At 34.7% G+C, this 20116-nt stretch overlaps 1 protein-coding gene across 2 annotated transcripts in view; it reads left to right on the top strand.

The window, feature by feature from the left end:
* The window catches only part of MARCHF6 (membrane associated ring-CH-type finger 6), a 44376-nt gene that overhangs the window by 3826 nt on the left and 20434 nt on the right, over nucleotides 1-20116 (top strand). Inside the window, exons 2-12 of one of the 2 annotated variants that reach the window (XM_030265676.4) lie at nucleotides 689-785; nucleotides 1602-1675; nucleotides 7403-7546; nucleotides 8926-8998; nucleotides 10605-10773; nucleotides 12185-12377; nucleotides 12672-12733; nucleotides 14550-14582; nucleotides 15668-15719; nucleotides 18400-18458; nucleotides 19067-19147. In XM_030265676.4, coding sequence (XP_030121536.1) covers nucleotides 689-785; nucleotides 1602-1675; nucleotides 7403-7546; nucleotides 8926-8998; nucleotides 10605-10773; nucleotides 12185-12377; nucleotides 12672-12733; nucleotides 14550-14582; nucleotides 15668-15719; nucleotides 18400-18458; nucleotides 19067-19147 — 1037 coding nt within the window. Of the gene's footprint in view, nucleotides 1-685; nucleotides 786-1601; nucleotides 1676-7402; nucleotides 7547-8925; nucleotides 8999-10604; nucleotides 10774-12184; nucleotides 12378-12671; nucleotides 12734-14549; nucleotides 14583-15667; nucleotides 15720-18399; nucleotides 18459-19066; nucleotides 19148-20116 lie in introns of both variants that reach the window. The other variant, XM_030265675.4, reaches the window with a different exon arrangement.

Below are 20116 nucleotides of genomic sequence, written 5' to 3'. Positions count from 1 at the left end.
CCACAAAACCTCTTGCACCCTTTTGTTGCAAGAAAACATCAAAAATAAGGAATAAAGAAGGTGTGGGACCTATGGAAATATTACTGAAATTACGAAATAGAAAATAGAAAATGGCTTTCTAACTAGACACTAGGCTATCTCCAAGTAGCAAATTGCAAAATACCTGTGTCTGTTGTTTTGGATTTTTTTTCCTTTCACAAAGAGCACAAAGGAAATATGTTTGCTAGGTTCAGGAGTAACAAATTATTTAAGTCATTGTTGGACATTATTAAGCATCTTCTGTTCAGCCTCTGTTTACTTTTTACCAAACTGAGATGGAATTTTTCTATTTCAAAGTATCCATATTCAAGAAAATTATCCTTAACAGTTGTTCTAGTGATAACTCTTTAGGTAGAAAACACTTCCTTCTGTAGTTTTACTGTGTCTCTTTCCTAGAAATCCTAAAATTTTATAAGATATGTTTTGAGTTTATGTAACATGATCAGGCAGATAATGTTCTTGTTGCTCTTTCTGGTGGTCTCCCAGTCTCTGTCTTGCATCAGATGAAATCTGTCTTTCATCCTCTTTCAATTTATTCTGGCTTCATTTTGCTACATGGTGAAGTTTCTGGAATGTAATTGTGTAATTTGTCTTGAAAATTGAAGTTCTTTAAGCAGTAGTGTAATAAGCTTTTTGTCCTTGTCAGCAGATATATGCAGAGTCTGTCGGTCGGAAGGAACTCCTGAGAAACCCCTCTATCATCCATGTGTGTGTACTGGCAGTATTAAATTTATTCATCAGGAATGGTGAGTTCTGTGTCTGTGTGTTTCTTAATTTTCTTTTTCCTAATGAAAACATATTGACATGTTTCTAGAAATACTTCAAGTCTTCATGTTAACTAGTGAAAAAAAAAAATTCAGTGGAAAAGTGTTTGGGGTTGTGATGTTGTTTACATAATTATTCATTACAATTCAGGAAAAAATTAGTAATTATATATGGAAAGAAAGCACTGATAATTATTTGTGTTTGAGACTGCAGTTCTGATTGTATGTGAGCTTTATGAAAACTAAGTAGAAAAATAGCTTTGTTGGGGTTTTTTTGCCCACTTATAGCTGTGAATAGAACGAACATCAAACCTCACAGAAAAAAAAAAACAAACTAGTGCTTTTTAGTCATTTTGAGGTGCATTTGATCAGGAAGTGCTAAAGTAAAAACTGTAGTTCTGGTCTATATGGTCATTTCTGATGGTATTTTAATAGTCCTTCTTTCAAAAATACAGTTCTAAATCTTAGCTGTGTGCATCTATGTAGTCATATCTTGAAGTATTTATAAAAATTGGTGTCACAGGTGGATGTCCAGGCCATGATGTCTGCTTTGATCAATAACGTACTCAAAGATGTTCTTTATCAACACTGTGACACATGTCTGTTTACCTTTTTCTACTGTTTGAAACTTACTTCATGGCCTAAATGGATTTAATAAACATGCTAATTTAAGTCCTACTTGACAGCACAAATCTCCTGGTTTAAGTGTGAAAGCAGAGAATTGGTGTGTTTTTCTTAATGGAGGGATAGGGCTGAGACATGTATGGCATGTGTTAATGTGATCACTTTTTCTTGCAGCTTAGTTCAGTGGCTTAAACACAGCAGAAAAGAATACTGTGAATTATGTAAGCACAGATTTGCTTTCACACCAAGTAAGTATGTTTTACTGGCTCCTATTGTTTCAGAATTTTTCTCATATAATATCTATGAAGTGATTACCTTTTCATTCAGTGTGGTAGATCCAAACTTGTGGCATAACTTCTATATTCTTGTTTTAATTGCAATTTTTATGCACATTATTGCAGACTTTGAATTGCTTAAATAATGGATAGTTTGGTTCTTTCATAATCTTAAGTGAGATATAAAAAGTATTATTCTGTACCTTTTACTGACAGCCTCAGTGCCATTCTTTTGTTGCCAGCATTACAGTGTTGCAGGTTTTCAGCTTCATTGATAAACTTGAGTTTTTGGAAGTCTGAACGGTAAAGTGAAACCATGGCAAAATTTGAATTTGAAAGGCAGTTTTCAGTTGCCTTTAAAGGATCTACCTACAACACTAATACTTGGCTTCTGTCACTTTTGGTTCAAGTGATCTAGACAGATAATAGAAATTATGATTATTCCACTTACATTTCAGTCAAGATATGCTAACTACCCAGTATTAAATTGCCTTTTATTTTAGCCAGCACAGCTTGTAATATACTTGCAGGTTATGGACAGGTGAGAAAACTTAGTTGAGTTAATGTGGCTCAAAAAAATTGCCATTTTTCATAAGAGCTTTGAAATTGGTAATAAGGAATCCTTTTCTTCCTCATCCAATAGAGTGTCCTCCACATTCAGCCTCTAGTAAAGGTCTCCTTATCCTCTCTCACACACTTGTCACTCCCCTGACTGAGCAGGCTCAGCTGATAAGGTTTCCTTCTCAGCTTTCCACGTTGCAGTGTGCTTTTTCCTACTAGGCTTCACACAGGGGTAGCAGGTCAGGTACCCTGCAGAGATTCCTCCTGCCCTCCCTACCCATGGGGCGTTGTTTCATTGTTTCCCTTGCACCCAATACTCATGCAGTTACCGTTTCCTTAATTTCTCTTGTTCCTCTTTCTTTGGAAGATAACATGGCTGTCCAGTCTGGAAACTGGATCTGCTTGCGGGAGCAGGGAAGGAGTCACAGGTGCTGGAGAGAGAATGATAAGGCAGAAAAAAAGGGGATTTGCATATATGCCCCAAGCAAAGTTGGATCTGGCCTGTAACCATGCCAGGTGTAACACATTTTTGATTCACCAGGGGATGTGGTCAAATAAACACATGCATGTAATTAATATCTGTGCTACAGAAGATAAGCACTAATAGTGTAATAGAGTATTAGTGCAGTAATACCAGCAGCTCCTCTCTTGTTTAGCTTGGTTTGCTTGCTAAGGCTGTTGCTGTCATTCTGTCAAAAATGCCCCCTTGCTAGTGTAACTTTTCATATATGGAGTATTCATAAACTATTTCTTGTGCATTTATTCTCTACGTTCTGTAAGATTTTGGGAATTTTTTTTTAGCATCTGAACTGCTAGTTTAGTTATTGCTTGGAAGGAAGGAAAAAGGAGAAGATTCAACTTGTATTTTGGCAGGAGTACAAAGGAACAAATTTTTCTTTTTAATACTAGCATCATTCTCTAAATATGTTTAGCCATGTAGGTAAATGACTCGATTTCAAATGCATTCTTTAAAGCTAAATTTTTTATGTTTTAAAATTAATTCCCTTTCTGAAGTTCTGCAAGTTAAGAGTTAATACAACTATGAAAAAAGTAGTTTTAGACATTTTTTGATTGTCATGGTAATTGGTAATTACCATGACTATATATATATATATATATACACACATATAATATATATATATATACATATAACTTGGTAATTTTTAATTTCTGTGTTTTCTTCTTGAGTTTTTAAAGAGTAACTACTCTGTGTTCTTTTCCTCCCCACACATGCACTTTCTTTTGTCATTTGCAAGGATGCGCTGTACTAAGCATAAGCACTGACACATGAAAGACAGTGAGGCTGTATTTCCCAAGAAAATATAGTTGTCAAAACTTCTCCCTTCTGTAGGAGGTAATGTTAACATAAATACTGTCAAAAATACAAATATGGAAGTAGACTAGGCTGATCTTTGTCTGAGGATCAGAATAGGTTAATTTCTGTGCTTTCTGTGCAGCTTGATTGCTGGTATGTGGTCACAAGCTTTGTTAAAACAAAGACTGTAAAGCTAAAGGAAGCCATATGAGTACAGTGTTCCTTATCATGTAATTTGGATATTACGTTATTGAAGGATATATTAAACTGATATCTTTACCTGTTTGTTATGATAAAGTTTTAACATTGTAGACCATAGCTTCAGAATTTCTAGAAAGGCTAATTTCAAAAAATAAACTTCTGGAACAAAATACTATGTGCTGGCACAGAATTCAGTGTGTCTTCTGCCAGCTCCAGTGTGGAGGGTATACACACAGTGGAGATTTATATGAATGTTCTTTCATATATTTGTTAAAACTGTATTGAGGAGTGGAGTTTTTCACCTTCTACCTTGTTGATTTGAAACAAAGTCTGCATGTGTAAAACACAGAAACATAGAGTGGTTTGGGTTGGAACAGTCTTAGGAAGATCATCTGTTCCAACCTAAAGAATAACTCACAAGCCCTGTTTTACCAAACCAGTGCTTTTACCCAGTAGCTATCAAATGTATGGTTTTTACTTACGAGTTACACAGTCTTATTTCACGATCAGTGCATGAGGATGACTGAGGTGGCATATAAACGGCTTGCAAATGTAGTAGTAAAGAAAGAATCTATGAGTAAGAGGGTTAGAAGTGCAATGATTCTGTGAAGTAAGTTAAATTACAGCTTCTAAAGGTAGCCTTGTGTTTTTCCTACCTTATTTGTGTCAGTGTAAGAGCAAATTTTTTTATATACCATCTGTTTTGGAGAACTAAAATTAATAATTGTTTACCTGGAAAAGTAAGGCTTACAGGAGGGGAGGGTAAAACAAAACCCAACCTCCTGAAAACAACCAACCAAACAAAAAAACCCCACCGAAATTTAGGATTCACAACTAAATTAGCAGTTACACTGCATAGGTGTGACCTAAGTATCCAAAAAGCTTTCTAGTAGTTTTTCTATAATCTGTACAGCTCAAGGAAGCTGAGCTAAACCTATGAAAAACTCACCCAAAGTCTGTTTGAATTTCATGCTGTAACAGGAAAAAAGACATGCTATTGTTTCAGTTGGTCTCTAGTAGAAAGATTTTTATTTGGAGGAACTGTGGTAAATAATGCAGGATTTTGCTTTCTGAAACTGAGTTAGGAAAGATTACTGGGATGGAAAGTAAGGGATGGAGTTGCAGTGAGGAAGATGCATGTGCAGAAGTGAATGAGGAGGATGGATGCTGTGGTAGCAGGGGTCAAGGTCTCAGGCCTCAAAGTGATAGTGGGGAGTGGGTAAAGGGAAGTGCAGTGTGGACAGAAAATAGCACTGGGTGGCAGACACAGGTGAGAAGATAAGCTATGAAAATCACTGGCAGCAAGCTTCAGTGGTACAAGGTGCTTGCACACCAGGGGTTTTCCTGTCATGCTAGGAATTCCTGCATTTCATGCACCTGAGTGTTGCAGGACATAGAATGATTTTACCTTATCATCATTATATAAAGCTTCTAGTGGGAAAAGCTGTACATATTTTGAGGTGTGCACAGGAAAAGCAGCCTTCTTCCCACCCTCAACTTCTGAAATCATCAAAAATCACCAAATTATTAAAATCTGGGGGATATAGCTTGTGTTCTCTGTGTAGTAGCTACACTATTCTTTAATTTGAAAAAGCTATGTTGTAACTCTTCAGAAAAGTGAGCACGCAAAAGTGCCAGCTTTTATAATCACTTTCTGCTTTAAGTTAGGAAAGACATTCTTTCTTACAGTTCTTGTGTGTGTTCAGCAATTCCTCAAAGTTGCAGTTTTAAATTTTGTAAATTTCAAATCTTTCCAACTTAGCAACTTGTCCCTAACAAATAAATCATTAATACAGAGTTAATATTTTCTGTGTAGTCCTTGTTGCAAAGTGTTGATCAAAATATATTTTTTGAAAACAAGAAAGTTCTCAAAGTGTCTGCTGAATTGTCTATGAGTGGTGCCATAAATATTTAACAGATATGCTCTAAATAGATATTCTGTTTCCCTTGACAAAGCTTTTTTGTCTCCTGTGGCAGAAATTTTCCAGAATGTTTGTTCAGTGTGAGTTGAGATCATTAGTTAGACTTCGTTTGGCATTTTCTATGGTTCCAAATTGTGTACTAAATCTGTTTCTGTAACAAGAAAATTGTAAGAGGATGTCAAAATATGTTTGTGTCCTGCTTTCAATTCACTGCTCTATGTTTTCACAGCTACAGTTCCCTAGCGTTATACTTTTAGTCCTTTGTTTCGTGAATTCCAGTTCCCTGCCAGATACCTGGTGAATAACAAGCTTTGAAATTTCAAAACAGGTCCTACTTGTCTCAGGGTACTGTTGTTACTTTGTCTCAGTTATAATGTATATATTGCTATAATGCACCAGTCTCTGCCGTTTTTTTGACTACTTCTGGATGTTAATACTGTTTGTCTGTGTTCTTGAGATCTCTTTACAATACAGAAACTGAGGGAAATAGCCCTGGAGAGAAAATAATTTCTTACTCCTGTAGAGGCTTCTTCTCTGAGACTAGTAAAAGGATGATTGAGAATGTTGGTGAAGGGGCTGCAGGTAGATAGCGTAAAGCAGTATTTGTTAGACTCTTAACGGATTGCTCATGAGAGGAATTGAAACCTTCTTTCTATTTGTTCTTCTAAAAATTGAGTTTCCTTATGTAGTTAGAAGTATGTAAGGTTTTAAAAGATAGTCCATAATGTTAAAGTCTTCAAGCACAGATGATTCCAACATAACATCCAGGCAGCAATGTCTTTGTGCAACTCCCAAATATAGTGATATCTTCTTTATTCAAATCTGTTATTTATAGTGTGTATTACTAGTTCTTAATATCCATGTAAGTGTGTAGAAACTAAGTACATGTAATGAACTTGTTACATGTTTTCTAATTGTTAGCAAGAGAAGACCTCACCACTGGTTTTCTTGGCTTTTGAGTGGGGATGGGCCTGTGCAACATATAGGTGTTGAGTTTAAAAAGTCAAAATTTCATATGAGAATATCTGTGCAGGATGAGAGATTTGCATTGTGATCTGTAATAGGAGCGTCCTTAGAAGAAATTCTGTGTGATATGAAACAGATATCTGCTGAAAGTCAATCATGGTGTGTAAATTTCAATGTCTGTGGATATTTTATCAGTTCTCTTCAATTTTCCTCCCTGTGTACTGCTTTTATTTTGCTGGGGGTTTTTTTTGGTCTGTGCTGTTGGATGGCAAGTAGGATGTAAATTATCTAGCACAAACAAGTGGATAGTGTGCAAAATTGCTAATTGCCATTGTTCCTCGTGCTCTGTCCATGAACTAGGTTTATAAATAACAGATAGAAAAATTTCTGAGGTAGTGTTGAGTGAGAGTGATACTGATTTTAGAATCTGGTTTTTCTTGAGCTTATTTTTAGGTAATTGGAGTTTATAGTTAACAAAGCTATTAAAAACTTCTCTTGGGTCAAAAACTGGCATGGAGCTTATTAATTTTCCCATTCCTTTCAGTACACAATTAAACAAATGTGTTATGTGAATTCTTTTTTGTTGTTGTTTGTTTGGAGTCATCTCTTGAGAACGTAAAATATGCTTATTTTTCTAGTAAGCTTTTGTCAGATGCAAACAGTTTAGTTGGCAGGAATTCTACATAAATGCTTCTCTAAAGGACAAACTGTTTAATAAGTACCTTTTCTACACAGTTTATTCCCCAGATATGCCTTCACGGCTTCCAATCCAAGACATCTTTGCTGGGCTGGTTACGAGTATTGGCACAGCAATACGATACTGGTTTCATTATACACTTGTGGCCTTTGCGTGGTTGGGAGTAGTACCTCTTACTGCATGTAAGTATTAATTTTCTGTACATAATGCTCTTATACACAGGGAAGTGTGCCGCTTCCTGCAACAAAATTTTGTGAGACCATTATTGTTTATCCAAAAAAAAAAAAAAAAAAAAAAGATGCTATTTAATTTATTTTCTCTCAGAAATTCTACCAGTTTGACTCTTAAGCCAGTAGTGCAATGCAGAAAGGTGTTAAGACATAGGAGAGAATGCATGAAAGAGCTTTTAAGTGTCTTACTCCAATAAAATGCCTCTTCTCAGTTATCTTCTTTAAAATCTACATCAAAGGATTTATTTTATGCTATTTATTAATATTAGGATAGAAGAGTTGTCCTATTTTTATTAACCATCACTAAATGAAAGTGCAGGATTTTTTATGGGAAAAGTAAAATTCCTTTACAATCATGGACAAATTGATTTGTGAAACTCTTAAAATGTCAAAGTCATATAAGTAGTAAAGGGATTCAGTGGAAAAGAGAGTGCACATTTAAATTACTCTAGTATCCAGTTTGAAATTTACTTTCCAAATAGAGACAGAAAAAGGAATATGGATGTTTCAACAAGCTAAGAATACACAGAAAATTGAGAAAGGCAGAAAGGCTATAATGTTCAGTCATGGAAATAATTGGAAGTGCATCTTTACAAACCGTAATACACCCCTTGAACAAAAGAGCAAGAGAGTAAATGCATCTCCCCAGACAGTTTCTTGGTATGTGTTTTAATTTGTAGCTGGCACAGACTTAGTTTGAGAACAGCATGATATTGGCATCACCTTATTTTCTGAAGTAAACCACACTGATGACCTACTTTTTAAATACACATTACGATAAAAAGCTAATTTTTACTAGCATCATCTATTAATCCATAAAATAGTTACTTAAAACAGATGATGAAATAATGATGGTCCTTGTGACATGATATCATAACACCAGAAGTTTACACACATTCAAAATGCGATTGAGCAAATTAAAGGGGAAAAATTGCATCAAGGATTAATTAGCTGTGAGGTATTTTGGAATAGGAAGTGAAGCATATGAGAAGTATCACTGCAAGTATCTTTAACCTGTTTTCGTATTCTTCCTTAGGCATCCATTAGTGTGACCAGTGCTGGACACAGGTCTGGAAGAATCTTGGGTCTAATCTAGTATGGCAGTTCTTACACTTTGAAAGTGTACTTTCAAAGATGTGCAGCTAAAATACATCTTTGTTCCATGTGGTTGTATATGATCTTGAGTTCTGTTCATGCGCTGAAAGTTGAAGTTTTCTTCCATGTCATAAATTTAGTTGAGCAACAGGTGAAATGGGGGTACTGGGAGGTCCTTTCCAAGTGAAGCTGTAGCCAAAATCAAATTTATATCAAGCTTCTGTTTATTCATGCAGGTCGTATCTACAAGTGCTTGTTTACTGGCTCTGTGAGCTCACTACTGACACTGCCATTAGATATTCTGTCCACGTAAGTACTTCAGTAGTTTGATCTAAAAACCTGTTTTAGTCAGATTACCCTGAAAACAGTAACTTTGGAACTTAGTGTCTCTTTCATCCAGTTACATTTTTTATCTTGTACCATCTTAATGAGCAACTGCCCATTATTATTATTATTACCCTTTGCACAACCAGATGTATAGACAACACCATTACAATTGAAATTATTTCAATTTGGAGTTCCATTATTCAGGATCTTTGGAGCTGGAAAACTGACTACAAAGCAGGCCCTGGTTAATGAAAATTTGTATTTGATGTCAAGAAAACTTATGCTGCAACCTTTATAATTTAAAAAGTCAATTTCCTATGGTTTAAATCAGATACATCGAATATTAAGAAATGTGTCCCTAATAATGTCACTTTGGTTTTTGTTGCATTTTTATATTTTGAATTTATTTTTATCCATTCTGAGTATCTTATGTGAGAGGGATTATTCTTTATCAGATTTCCTTCTAGCTGATACTTGGATTTTTAATGCTTCAATCACCATCTGCTATTGCACATTCTTTCCTTTTCCTTTTAAAATCAATTTTGCCTAAAAAACCAGTAAGTAACAAACAACAGAATTCCAAGCTTACTTAAATTCAAGCCTCTTACTTTCTCATTATCTTGAGCATGAGGAACTGAAACTGAGTTTAAGTAGAATCAGCTGCACATCAAGCAAATTTGGAATGAATGTTCTCTGTGGTTCAGCTAAGTCATCTCAATTGGGCTATTTGATTTGAGAAATCAGGTCATTATTGGAGAGAGGATGCTTGTTTCAGTCTAATAACAGTATATTTGCTGTTATCTCTGTAGTGTAGATTCTGGTTTTATTTTTTGGAGAAGAATCTGAAACAACTGAACCTAGAGCACCTCATGTCTATTACAGTCTTGGGAGAAAATAAGGGACTCAAGTATTTGTCAGATTTTAATAGTGTGTGAAACTGTGTTTTGACATTTATTTCTTTGGCAGAGTCAATTACAGTAGCCTCTTGTGTCATCTTTCCATTTTGGATTTCATGTCCTCATGGTATTCACTGTGCTGTGCAGGCACAAGTGTGCAGCTTCAAGGGGGACCAAACTGATGCTTCTTTGGAGATGGCAGAGTACTATGGTGCCATGTTTCTTACTTATTTTTAAGAACATGTTGTAGTTTTCCAAGGAGGTACCTGAAAATAGGGATGAAAATTGCTTAAGATGGTTTAAGTATCTCTTGCATTGCATGAAATCCTGGTTTTGGTTGGCTGGCTGAACTTTGCTTTACTGCTGCTATACAATTATGTATGATCTGATTGATTAAGATTTTTAAGGTATAGAGATACTATATGAGGTAAAATGCTACCTGAAAGGTATAGCAGTTGAAGGGAAACCCTACAGAGGTCCATTCTTCTGGTTCAGGTAGCTCAGCCGATAAATTGCTTAGGTGGACTGGATATTAAGCATTTAGCCATTTAAGTAAACCTCTTACTATATCAAACAACTTACTTAGCGACTATTGTGTTTCCTGTGCTATTCTGAGAGATTGTTTTTTTTGAGCTACTTGGTAGTGTTGCCAGCAAAATATTGCTTTCATTAATTGATTTTTTTTTAAACAGGGAGAACTTACTGGCTGACTGTTTGCAGGGCTGTTTTGTGGTGACATGCACTCTGTGTGCATTTATCAGCCTTGTATGGTTACGTGAGCAGATCGTCCATGGAGGAGCACCACAGTGGTTGGAACAAAATCAACAACAGCCACTCAATGGTGTTGGTCAACAAAATGAGGTAAAACATTAGTTCACAATTAATTTAGAAAATGTATTTACTACTGAGAATAAATAATACAGAACACAACAGTAATGTTATTTTACTTCATGGTATCTTTGTTACAGAAGTTGAACACTTCTTCGTACACAAACTCGGTGACACTGCTCACTGCTGTTATGTTTTTGAAGTTGTATTATTGTGTAGCATTGCATAGATTCTTAGCTCTGTATCTTTACCATTTTTAAGATAATTTTATGCCCATAAAGCTGAATTTGCAGGCATGGTTAATGAAGATGCACTTTGCTTTTATTTTGTCTTTTTCCTAAGTATGCTGGTATTTCATGAGGTAACAATTCACTGTTCTCAAAGAAATTGTAAGTTTTGTTGACACCACTGAAGTTGGAGCTTCTCTGCCCTCCTCCCACTCCCCACACATGCATGTGAACTCCTTCAGTGCTTTCCAGGAGCCTTTTGGGTGAAGAAGTGATCATATAAGTGATCCACACACAGGGAAGAGATAGTTCAAAATGTTGTTTTAGTAATTGTCAGTTTTTAAAAGACAGAGATTCTCATCTTCATGACAGACTCGAGTTGGCCTTGAATTATCATCTTTCTCATATAATGAAAGTTTCCATGAGGGAGTTCTCCTCTATTAAGCACTGGTGAACCACATCTGGAGTGCCGTATCCAGTTTAGGGTCCTCCAGTACAAAAAAGACATGGACAGACTGGAGTGAGTGCAGTGAAGAGCCAACAGAAATTACTGAAGGACTGGAACATCTGACATGATGAGAGGCTAAGAGAGCTAGAATTATTTAGTTTGAAAATGGGAATGCTCAGGGTGGACCTTACCAGTCTGTATGAATGCCTGATGGAGGGATGTAAAGAAGACAGAGCCATGGTTCTTGGTACTGAGTGACAGGTATTCTTCTTACTGGTATTGAGTGACAGGACCGTAGGCAGTAGGCTTAAATTAAAATGCAAGAAATTCCATTTAGATTAAAAAAAAAAACAGGTGGGTTTTTTTTTTTTTTTTTTTTTTTTTTTTTTTTTTTAATACTGCTACTGTGATCACCTACTGGAACAGGTTGCTTAGAGAGATTGTAAAGTTTCCACCTCAGGAAAAGATGGCTCAAAAGCCAAGTGGAAACAAACTAAGCCAAGCACTAACCCTGCCATAGCTGAGCCTGCTTTGGGTAGTCAGGTTGGCGAGATGATCTCTAGAAGCCCTTTCCTACCTCAGCTACTCTGTAAAGTTATCTGAATATTTCTTTTTCTGTTTTTAAAGGTTTAGTGGTCCCAAGTGTAATTCTTATCTAGAAAATATATTATTGACTTTGTAAAATACTGTTCAGTTTCATATATATACAGGATAAAGGCATGAAGAGTGCTTGATCAATTTAACCAAGTACTAAATCCTGTTTCTACAGGCTCAGGCTGCTGTAAATGGAGGTGTTGAAAATGCTGTGCTTGATCAACCTGCTAACCCAGCAGCTGAGAATGTAGTTGTAGGTGAGAACCCTGAAATTCAAGAGGAACAAGTAGATGAAGAAGAGGAAGATAATGAAGATGAAGAGGATGCTGCAGTGGAAGATGCAGCAGATGCAAACAATGGAGCACAAGGTAACAGGTGACTCAAAACATTAATGTTCTAGTTCTTACTACGTACAAATTAAGTGAGTATCAAACTGTTGTAATTGAAGGAAGCTGTGTAAATTCCCACTTCAGCTTATTTATCTTGGCTTTGATAATTTTCATGTGTTTTGAGTGCTGAAGCATCTGCTTGCTGAAAAGCTTTCGGCAGTTACAAGATGAATATTATACACTCAAGTATTTTTGTTCATTTAGAACATAACATGGAGTGGTTACATCTTGTTTTGGGTGATATAACTGTAACAATGGCCATTGTCCCCTCAGATGACATGAACTGGAATGCTTTGGAATGGGATCGAGCAGCAGAAGAGCTTACTTGGGAGCGAGTGAGTAAGAATCATTTTCTTGAATTTAATAATTCAGGCTCATACTTGAAATGATTTGTAGTATTGCTGTGTTAAAATGCGTTTGGGATAGATTTGGAAATCTATCTTTTGTAAGAGCCTTTAGTGACCTAGAAAAGTTGTTATATTATAAACAAAATATTATGATGTTACCTTTTAACCCTTAAAGAAAGCATTTCTTTGATTTTAAATATAGTAGTAGTTTATAAGTATATAGTAGCAGCATAAAACATGTTTTAGTAGTCTTTTCTGAAGTCTTCCACTTGGTGAGGTATGGAACTGACTTGCAGCCGGCTTTGAGGACACTGGGCCAGATTAGGAGTGCAAAGATGTTGCATTAGATGTAGTTTATGCTTAATTTTAGTGTTCATGAAAGCATTAGACTAAAGAAAAGAGAAATTTAGATTTCTTTGCAAAAAGCCAATGTATTTCTCTAAAAATGATCGAGCATTTTAATTTAACATGGTGTCTGTATTGTTTGTGGATCACAAATTCCATAACTAGAGTATGACATGCATATACACTGTAATCATGGGGTAGGATAGAAACTTGAAAATTATGTTTGTGTAGCTGGTCTAGAAGTAGCCAACATCTGAGTTCCAAGCTCACCAGATTCAGCAAAATCTGCCTGAAGGTAGGTGCAGCAGCTTCATGTGATTTACCAGCATCACTACTAGGCTGTGGTATAGTTATTGCCTCGACTGCAGGTTAGCAGAAATACAGTTTTCATCATGAGTGGCACATCTTGATATTTGTTTTGAATTACAGCAAGCTTCTTAGTGTGCTTTGAAAGATATTTCATTAAAAAAAGGTGTGCAGAAATTCAGGTTCCTGAACCATTCTGTTGTTTATTTCAGGATGAAAGTGCTGTATTTCTGAACCCAATTTATTTGCTAGAAAGTGCTGATACATTCTTAACTGATGATATTTTGTTGCTTTTCCATGAACATAGAAGTCAGTTTCATTATACTCTCATAACTACTTCCAATGTTACTTGCTGACATAGGTAATAGATGGTGTAGTTGACATTTAGTATCAAAATTGGGGTAGGCTCTTCTATTATGTCATCCTGTGAAAATACCATGCAAGTTTTTTGAACTTTCAAACATTTTTGCTTCTTAGTTTGATTTGTAAAATATGTGCAACTCTTATATCTTGAAACTTAGTGCAAAGTCCTCATATTATTTTTGACTGCTCTGTAGATGCTTCCCATAAAAGCTGTGCTGAGTGATGAAGAATTTGTTTGCCATCTTCCCTAGCTGTAAAACAATTCTGTTCAAAAATTACTAGCATACAGTATAGCAAATTACTCTGTTAGTGGTTGCTTTTATACATCAATGGTAAAATACTAACTTTTCTCAGAGCAGCATAAGCTGATATTTTGCAAGTAGGATGATAGAAAAATTTGCTCTTGTATTTAAGTATTGAGTTGATTAAACATGTACTTAAACAGCCATTCAATCACTACAATGTTTTGTAAATACAAAATCTTTGTCAAAGTCTTCAAAGTCATGGAGAGAAACAGCTTATAAATTAATAGATTCTGTGTTTGGTTTGATGCATATAGATACATGTGTATTCAGATATTCCACATGTACATCACTGCCTTTGAACACCTGAGTTTTCTGTGTTGAATGAGAACTTAGTTTCTCTCTTTATCGGTAAAAATTTATGTGCTGGTACTGTTGGTTGAGCCATTAAAAACTCTTGAGTGCATTAGACAATAAAGGTCAATGGGAAAGAGGCTTATTTTAGATTCAGGTTAGTTTTTCTGATAATATCTTTCTTATCTTCACAGATGCTTGGACTTGATGGATCTCTGGTTTTCTTAGTAAGTGCAATCCTACTTTTCAAGAATTTCTACAGAAGGATTTTTTTAAGTACCTGTATTTTTTAATATACATAATTGTATTTGAAGTCATTATTTTCATATAATATATATATTTCTTTAAAGAGAGTTTAATATGATGTCATGATCAAGCAAACTGGGTTTTTAGGAGTTTTACAAATTAATGGGGTGTGTTTGTGGCATAAAAGTGGAATTTCTTAAAAGACGTAGATGACTTTGGGTCACTTACTCCACTGTAAATAAAACTAGACCTTTTAAAAAGCACACACTGAAAATACATATGTGTCCTAACCTTATGTTTTGATCTTTGTCATAATTAAAATACAATTATCATTCAAATATATTTTTGTCCTAATACCACCATAACACCAGTACATCTAGTACAGACTAGATTTTAAAATCTAAGATCTTCATTTGACTCTCTTTTCAAAATTTTCTATCTTAGAATCATTAAGTTTGAAAAATACCTTGAAGGTCATTGATGTCTCTTATTTAAATGTGATGCCTTAGGTTTACAATTATGTAATTAATCATTTACCTTAAATACTTAAATATTAATATCATAAGAAGTAAAAATCCAGTGTATTTGTGGCTGAGGTCACATCTTAGCTAAAAGCAATAGAAAAAAATGGAGATGTGTTGTCATGTCTAGAATCAGAGGTGTCAGTTTTGTTAATGTGTTTGTTGTGGCAAAGACTAATTGTTAAAAGTTCAGATGAACATTTTCTCATTTATGAAAAAAATAGCCACACATTTTATGTAATTCTTTTTAAAGATGGAACTCTTTGTATAGATTTTAAAATAAAAGCCTACTTTTACAAAATGTAAGCAAGAGTAAGTGTGCTTATCTAGATAAATGTTCATGAATGTAACTGAGCTGCATGTTTTGGTCTTTGTGTTAGAGCACAAACTTCCTGACTCTAACATGAGATGCGCAAGTTCTGGTGATAATACACCATTGAAATAAGAAGTTGAGATATAAAAGATAAGTCACTTATTTAAAAGACTGACATTTATGTACTGTTTTCTTGTCGTCTTCCTTCCTCTTTCCCCTGTACTCTTTACAGGAACATGTCTTTTGGGTGGTGTCTTTAAATACGCTGTTCATACTTGTCTTTGGTAAGTATTGTTTGCTCTTAGGTTTTAAAATGATCCTTCTTTATGAATTCGTAGTGCAGGTCTATTCTAAGGCTGTTCTAGAAAAATGAAGATGTGACCTCTAAAACCAGAACCAAAAATGAACTGGCAATAAGAATAACAACTATTTATTATTTGCTAGTTTTGCCATTTTAATTTCTTTAAGTGAATAGGTTTAAAATAGGAAACCTAGCAGAACCTTAACCATGTCAACTAAAGCACAGAAAATATTTATTTCTAATATTGTTAAATTAAAGGAGGAATCTCAGGGAATTTAATTTGCGAGGAAATGCAGTACTTAGAGGAATAGCTAAGATTTTTTTTTCTCTTCATAGTTTTTACTAGATAGAGTTATGCAAATTTTTCCATTAAGAATCCATTCCTGGAGCTCAGACTGAAAGGGAGGGAGGTATGCAAAAATGTAACATTTTAGTGACAAATGAAGCATGTTATACACTTAAAAAAATACCAGGCAAAAATACTACAAAGTTTCTCTTGCTCTAAATGACAAGTTTAGAAAATAATTTTTTATGTTACTTTGGTGTTTTTTCAGTGGTCTTTCTTGGCAGAAGGGTTTAAGTTTGAAAAACTGAAGTCGTACTGTAGATAAGTTTTTACAGACAAAGTAAAGCTCATGACACTGAACCAGTGATTTGAGCATCTAGATACTGAAACAGATCAGCAAATCAAAAGAAAATAAACATAAGTGCATTGTATATGTTTAATTCACAAGAAACTAACTGCTCTAAAACAAGAGGTGGAAAATTCTTGAATTCTTTCTGATAATTATTCTATTTTAATGCATAGTTATCAGAAGTTAATTGGATTTTTTTAGCTGCTATAATACATAGGCATTTTTACTAAGTAGATAATAACCATGGAATTTCTAAATCATAGTAGATTAAAATTCAATTAGAAGGAAGTCATAATAATGCTTAATGAGGCTGTGGTATAGAAACACTTTCAGTAGCTGCTTTGCCAAGGGGAAACTCACAAATAGAGAAGAGAATGATTTTCCTAAGCAAGCAGGAGGTCTGGGAATTTTACATGTGTCTCTCAAGCTTATTTTTAGTATTTTTCCCCTTAAGTAATACTGCTTAATTTGTAACTGCCAAATCTCTAGTAATTTGTAATTATAGTAGCTGTGAGTTCAAATGTCACAGGATGTTCTTGATAAAATATAAAGCAGAAGGAAAGCATTTGTAACCTTAATTAGTGGTCCAGAAATTCTCCTTGGACAAATTAATTCATTTCAACTTAATTAATATTTTCTATAGCTCATTCTGGTGCTCACAGGGGAGTTTGTACTCCTTTGTGCTTTTTTTTTAAGGAATCCATAGAAAATATTTTTAAAATTTTATTTAAAAAACACGACAAACTGTGCACTATATTCTCATAAAATGTCAAAAATGCAACTGTTAAGTTACTAGTCTGGTATCTGTAGGAGTTGTGAGTATGATCATTTTCATTTCACTTTTCTTTCTCTTGTTCTTACTGGGCAGGGAGAGCTCAGTTCCTCCCTTTATCTTTTACATATTTGCTCTTCCCAATAACTGCAGATTTTCCTAAAAGAGACATAAATTAAAACTTTTCTTATCATTGATTAGGGTAATATGAGTCCTGCTTAATCTTTTCTTGTAGTTTTTTTTGTTGGTTTGTTTGTTTGGGTTTTGAAGTTGGAATTTTTCTTACGTTGGTCATACAGAAATGAGGAGAGAGAAAATCATCGCACTTTTCATTTAAGGGAATATTTAGTCCATAGTAGTTCCCAGGATGGGCTACCACGATGTAGTGAAGACAATATAGATGAAAATAAAAGCTTGCCACTTCTGCAGCTTCGTCACTTTATACTGATGCACTCTGCTCCTATAATAAATTGATGTTGAATTCTGTAGTCCTTTATAACTTGGTTGGGAGACAATAGAGTGAGATAAAGTAACTAAAAAATTTATTTTATTGCAAATATGCAGGTTTCTAAAAATGGGGAAGTGCTGTGTTCTCTAATGCGTTTCTCCTGAAACCTCAGAATGGTCAGGAGTGAGTTATCAGGAATAATGAACAGTTTTCAGTACATTAGTTCAAAGTAAAAGACTTCTCATTTGCTCCTCATCCCAGATGACTGGGTGTCATCTTTCTCCCCCTCCTCTTCCCTCTGCAAATTTCTGCAGGGCTTGCATTTTTCACAATATTTTAAGTGTTCTCAAGAATTAAAGCACTAGAACTGAAGCCTTGTTAAAGTAAGTCCCATCTCACCAGGCTGTAAAATGGCTACTGAAGTCTTTTAGTGCTTGGTAAAGAATGAGTATACAGCATAGTTTACAACAGAAATCTGAGACACATGCCGGCCTAGTACATAACACTGAGAAATAGAATTAATTTGCAGAGTGCAAGATGAAGTAAGAAGGAAAAGACTGTCCTCTTATTTTGTGTAGTTTTATATTGTTTTAGTCCTTAAGTGCAAATTCTGATCTGATTTTCAGTGTTTATAAAATTATAGGAATCTAACACTTACAAATATTTGCACAGGAATTAATTTTTGTATTTTTTTCATGAAATTTACGAGAAGTAGAATAATACCATGTTAAAATATTCATCCTGCAAATAAGGCTTCATTTAGCAGTTTTCATGGACTTTTTTTCTCCTTTCTGCTTACATTATACAGCATTTTGTCCGTACCACATCGGTCACTTCTCCATTGTTGGCCTGGGCTTTGAGGAATATGTGAGTACTGTTTTGTAACTTCAAAATGAAAAATAAACTACCGCTGTTTATTTGATCACAATATTTTTGTAGCATATTTCCACTTCTATTTGTGCTTGCAAAAGTAAGTTTGAGAATGTCTTCTTACTAGTCCTTCAACCTTTTTGAGTATATGATTAAACATGTTGTCCCACTCTTTTCCACTTCCTCCATTATTTACTTCTCAAGTGAGGTTTTTACTGTTTGTAAAAACTATGTGTTTTCAGGGTTTTTTAACAGCCTCCTTGTGTACATTTTAAACTTGTTTACTAATTTTCATAGTGGATGATACTAAGTAGAGGAAACTAGGAGATGAACGAAGCAGCATAAGGTGGCACTTTTTGTTTCATATATTGTGATTGTTTTGAGTTTTAAGAAAGTAGTTGTAATGTAAATGTAAACATTATCTATTCTTGATGAAGATACAAAAATAATAGTAGATTATTAAAATATGTAAAAATTAGAGAAATTCTAATTAAAGAAACTCTTCTTCTTGAAGAGTTGAAATTTGGAATTTAATAATTACATAAAAAGAGATGTAATCTTCTAAGAGACTGATAAACTTTCATGTTTTTCCCTCTTTGCTCCAGGTTCAAGCATCTCACTTTGAAGGCCTGATTACAACTATAGTGGGATATGTTCTTCTAGCAGTGACCCTAATTGTTTGTCATGTATCCTTTTGTCAGTAGTCACCTGGTTCAGAATTACATGTAAATAATTTTTTCTGGCTATGCTTTGTGGCAGTGCAGACGTGATGCAGGTGCACTTATCTCACTGTTACTCTCTGTTCTTTTGGCGAAATTAGAAGGAAAGGTCTCTTCTGTTCTCTTGGAGATTTAGAAATTGTCGGTGTGACTGCCTGCTTTCAAATACTTCCACATGCTTAACAACACAACCAAAGGCTTTTATTCATGCTTGAAGGTCTGTCTGAGGAGAAGAGTGAGAATCATTTTTTCCTCGTTTTTATCCATAGGCTTCTGCTGTGGACTGTAGTTGTAGCAGAGAGATTATAAAAGGAAGTATGATGGGAAATTTATACAAATATTTTTGATCTGCCAGATTTTTTGAATAAGAATTATTTTAGTTTCATTGTTATGTCTCTGGACTACTGAGAGTTTGCAGCAAGAATTTCTTTCTCATTATTACTTTTTCAGAGAAAACTACTTTCTCTTAATTGTAGAAAATAAAGTACTGGAAGGTACTTGATTTATTTGGTCACAAGTAAGAAGGCTGCATTCAAGCTGCACGTTTTTTTACATCAGCTTTAATTTGAAAGAATATACATTTGTTAGCAGTTTTCTGTTCAAAAGTAAACAAAGTTAGCATCAGCTTTCTACATCAGTATACCGATGTTCAGTGCGAGTGTAAAACATTAGTCGATTAGCATGTAGGTTTTGCCTCCTGAAAAAAACCCCAAAACAAACTCCCAAAGTGCAGTTGCATCCAGCTTTTTTTGGAAAAGGTGAGAATTTGATTTAGACAGCAAGAAAGGGAAAGCTACTATTTAAAGTAGATCTTCAGTTTTTAAATTTACTTATTTGTAGCAGATGTCTTCAGAGATGACTATTTATTTATTGAGAAAACTCTGGTTGTTTAATTTAAGAAGGGTTCTATTATTAATAAATATTTATTTACTTTAG

The sequence above is a fragment of the Taeniopygia guttata genome, chromosome 2 (assembly GCF_048771995.1).
Source record: "Taeniopygia guttata chromosome 2, bTaeGut7.mat, whole genome shotgun sequence".
Taxonomy (NCBI): Eukaryota; Metazoa; Chordata; class Aves; order Passeriformes; family Estrildidae; genus Taeniopygia; species Taeniopygia guttata.
Note: the sequence above shows the minus strand (reverse complement) of the source record. Positions and strands in the feature narration are given on the sequence as shown.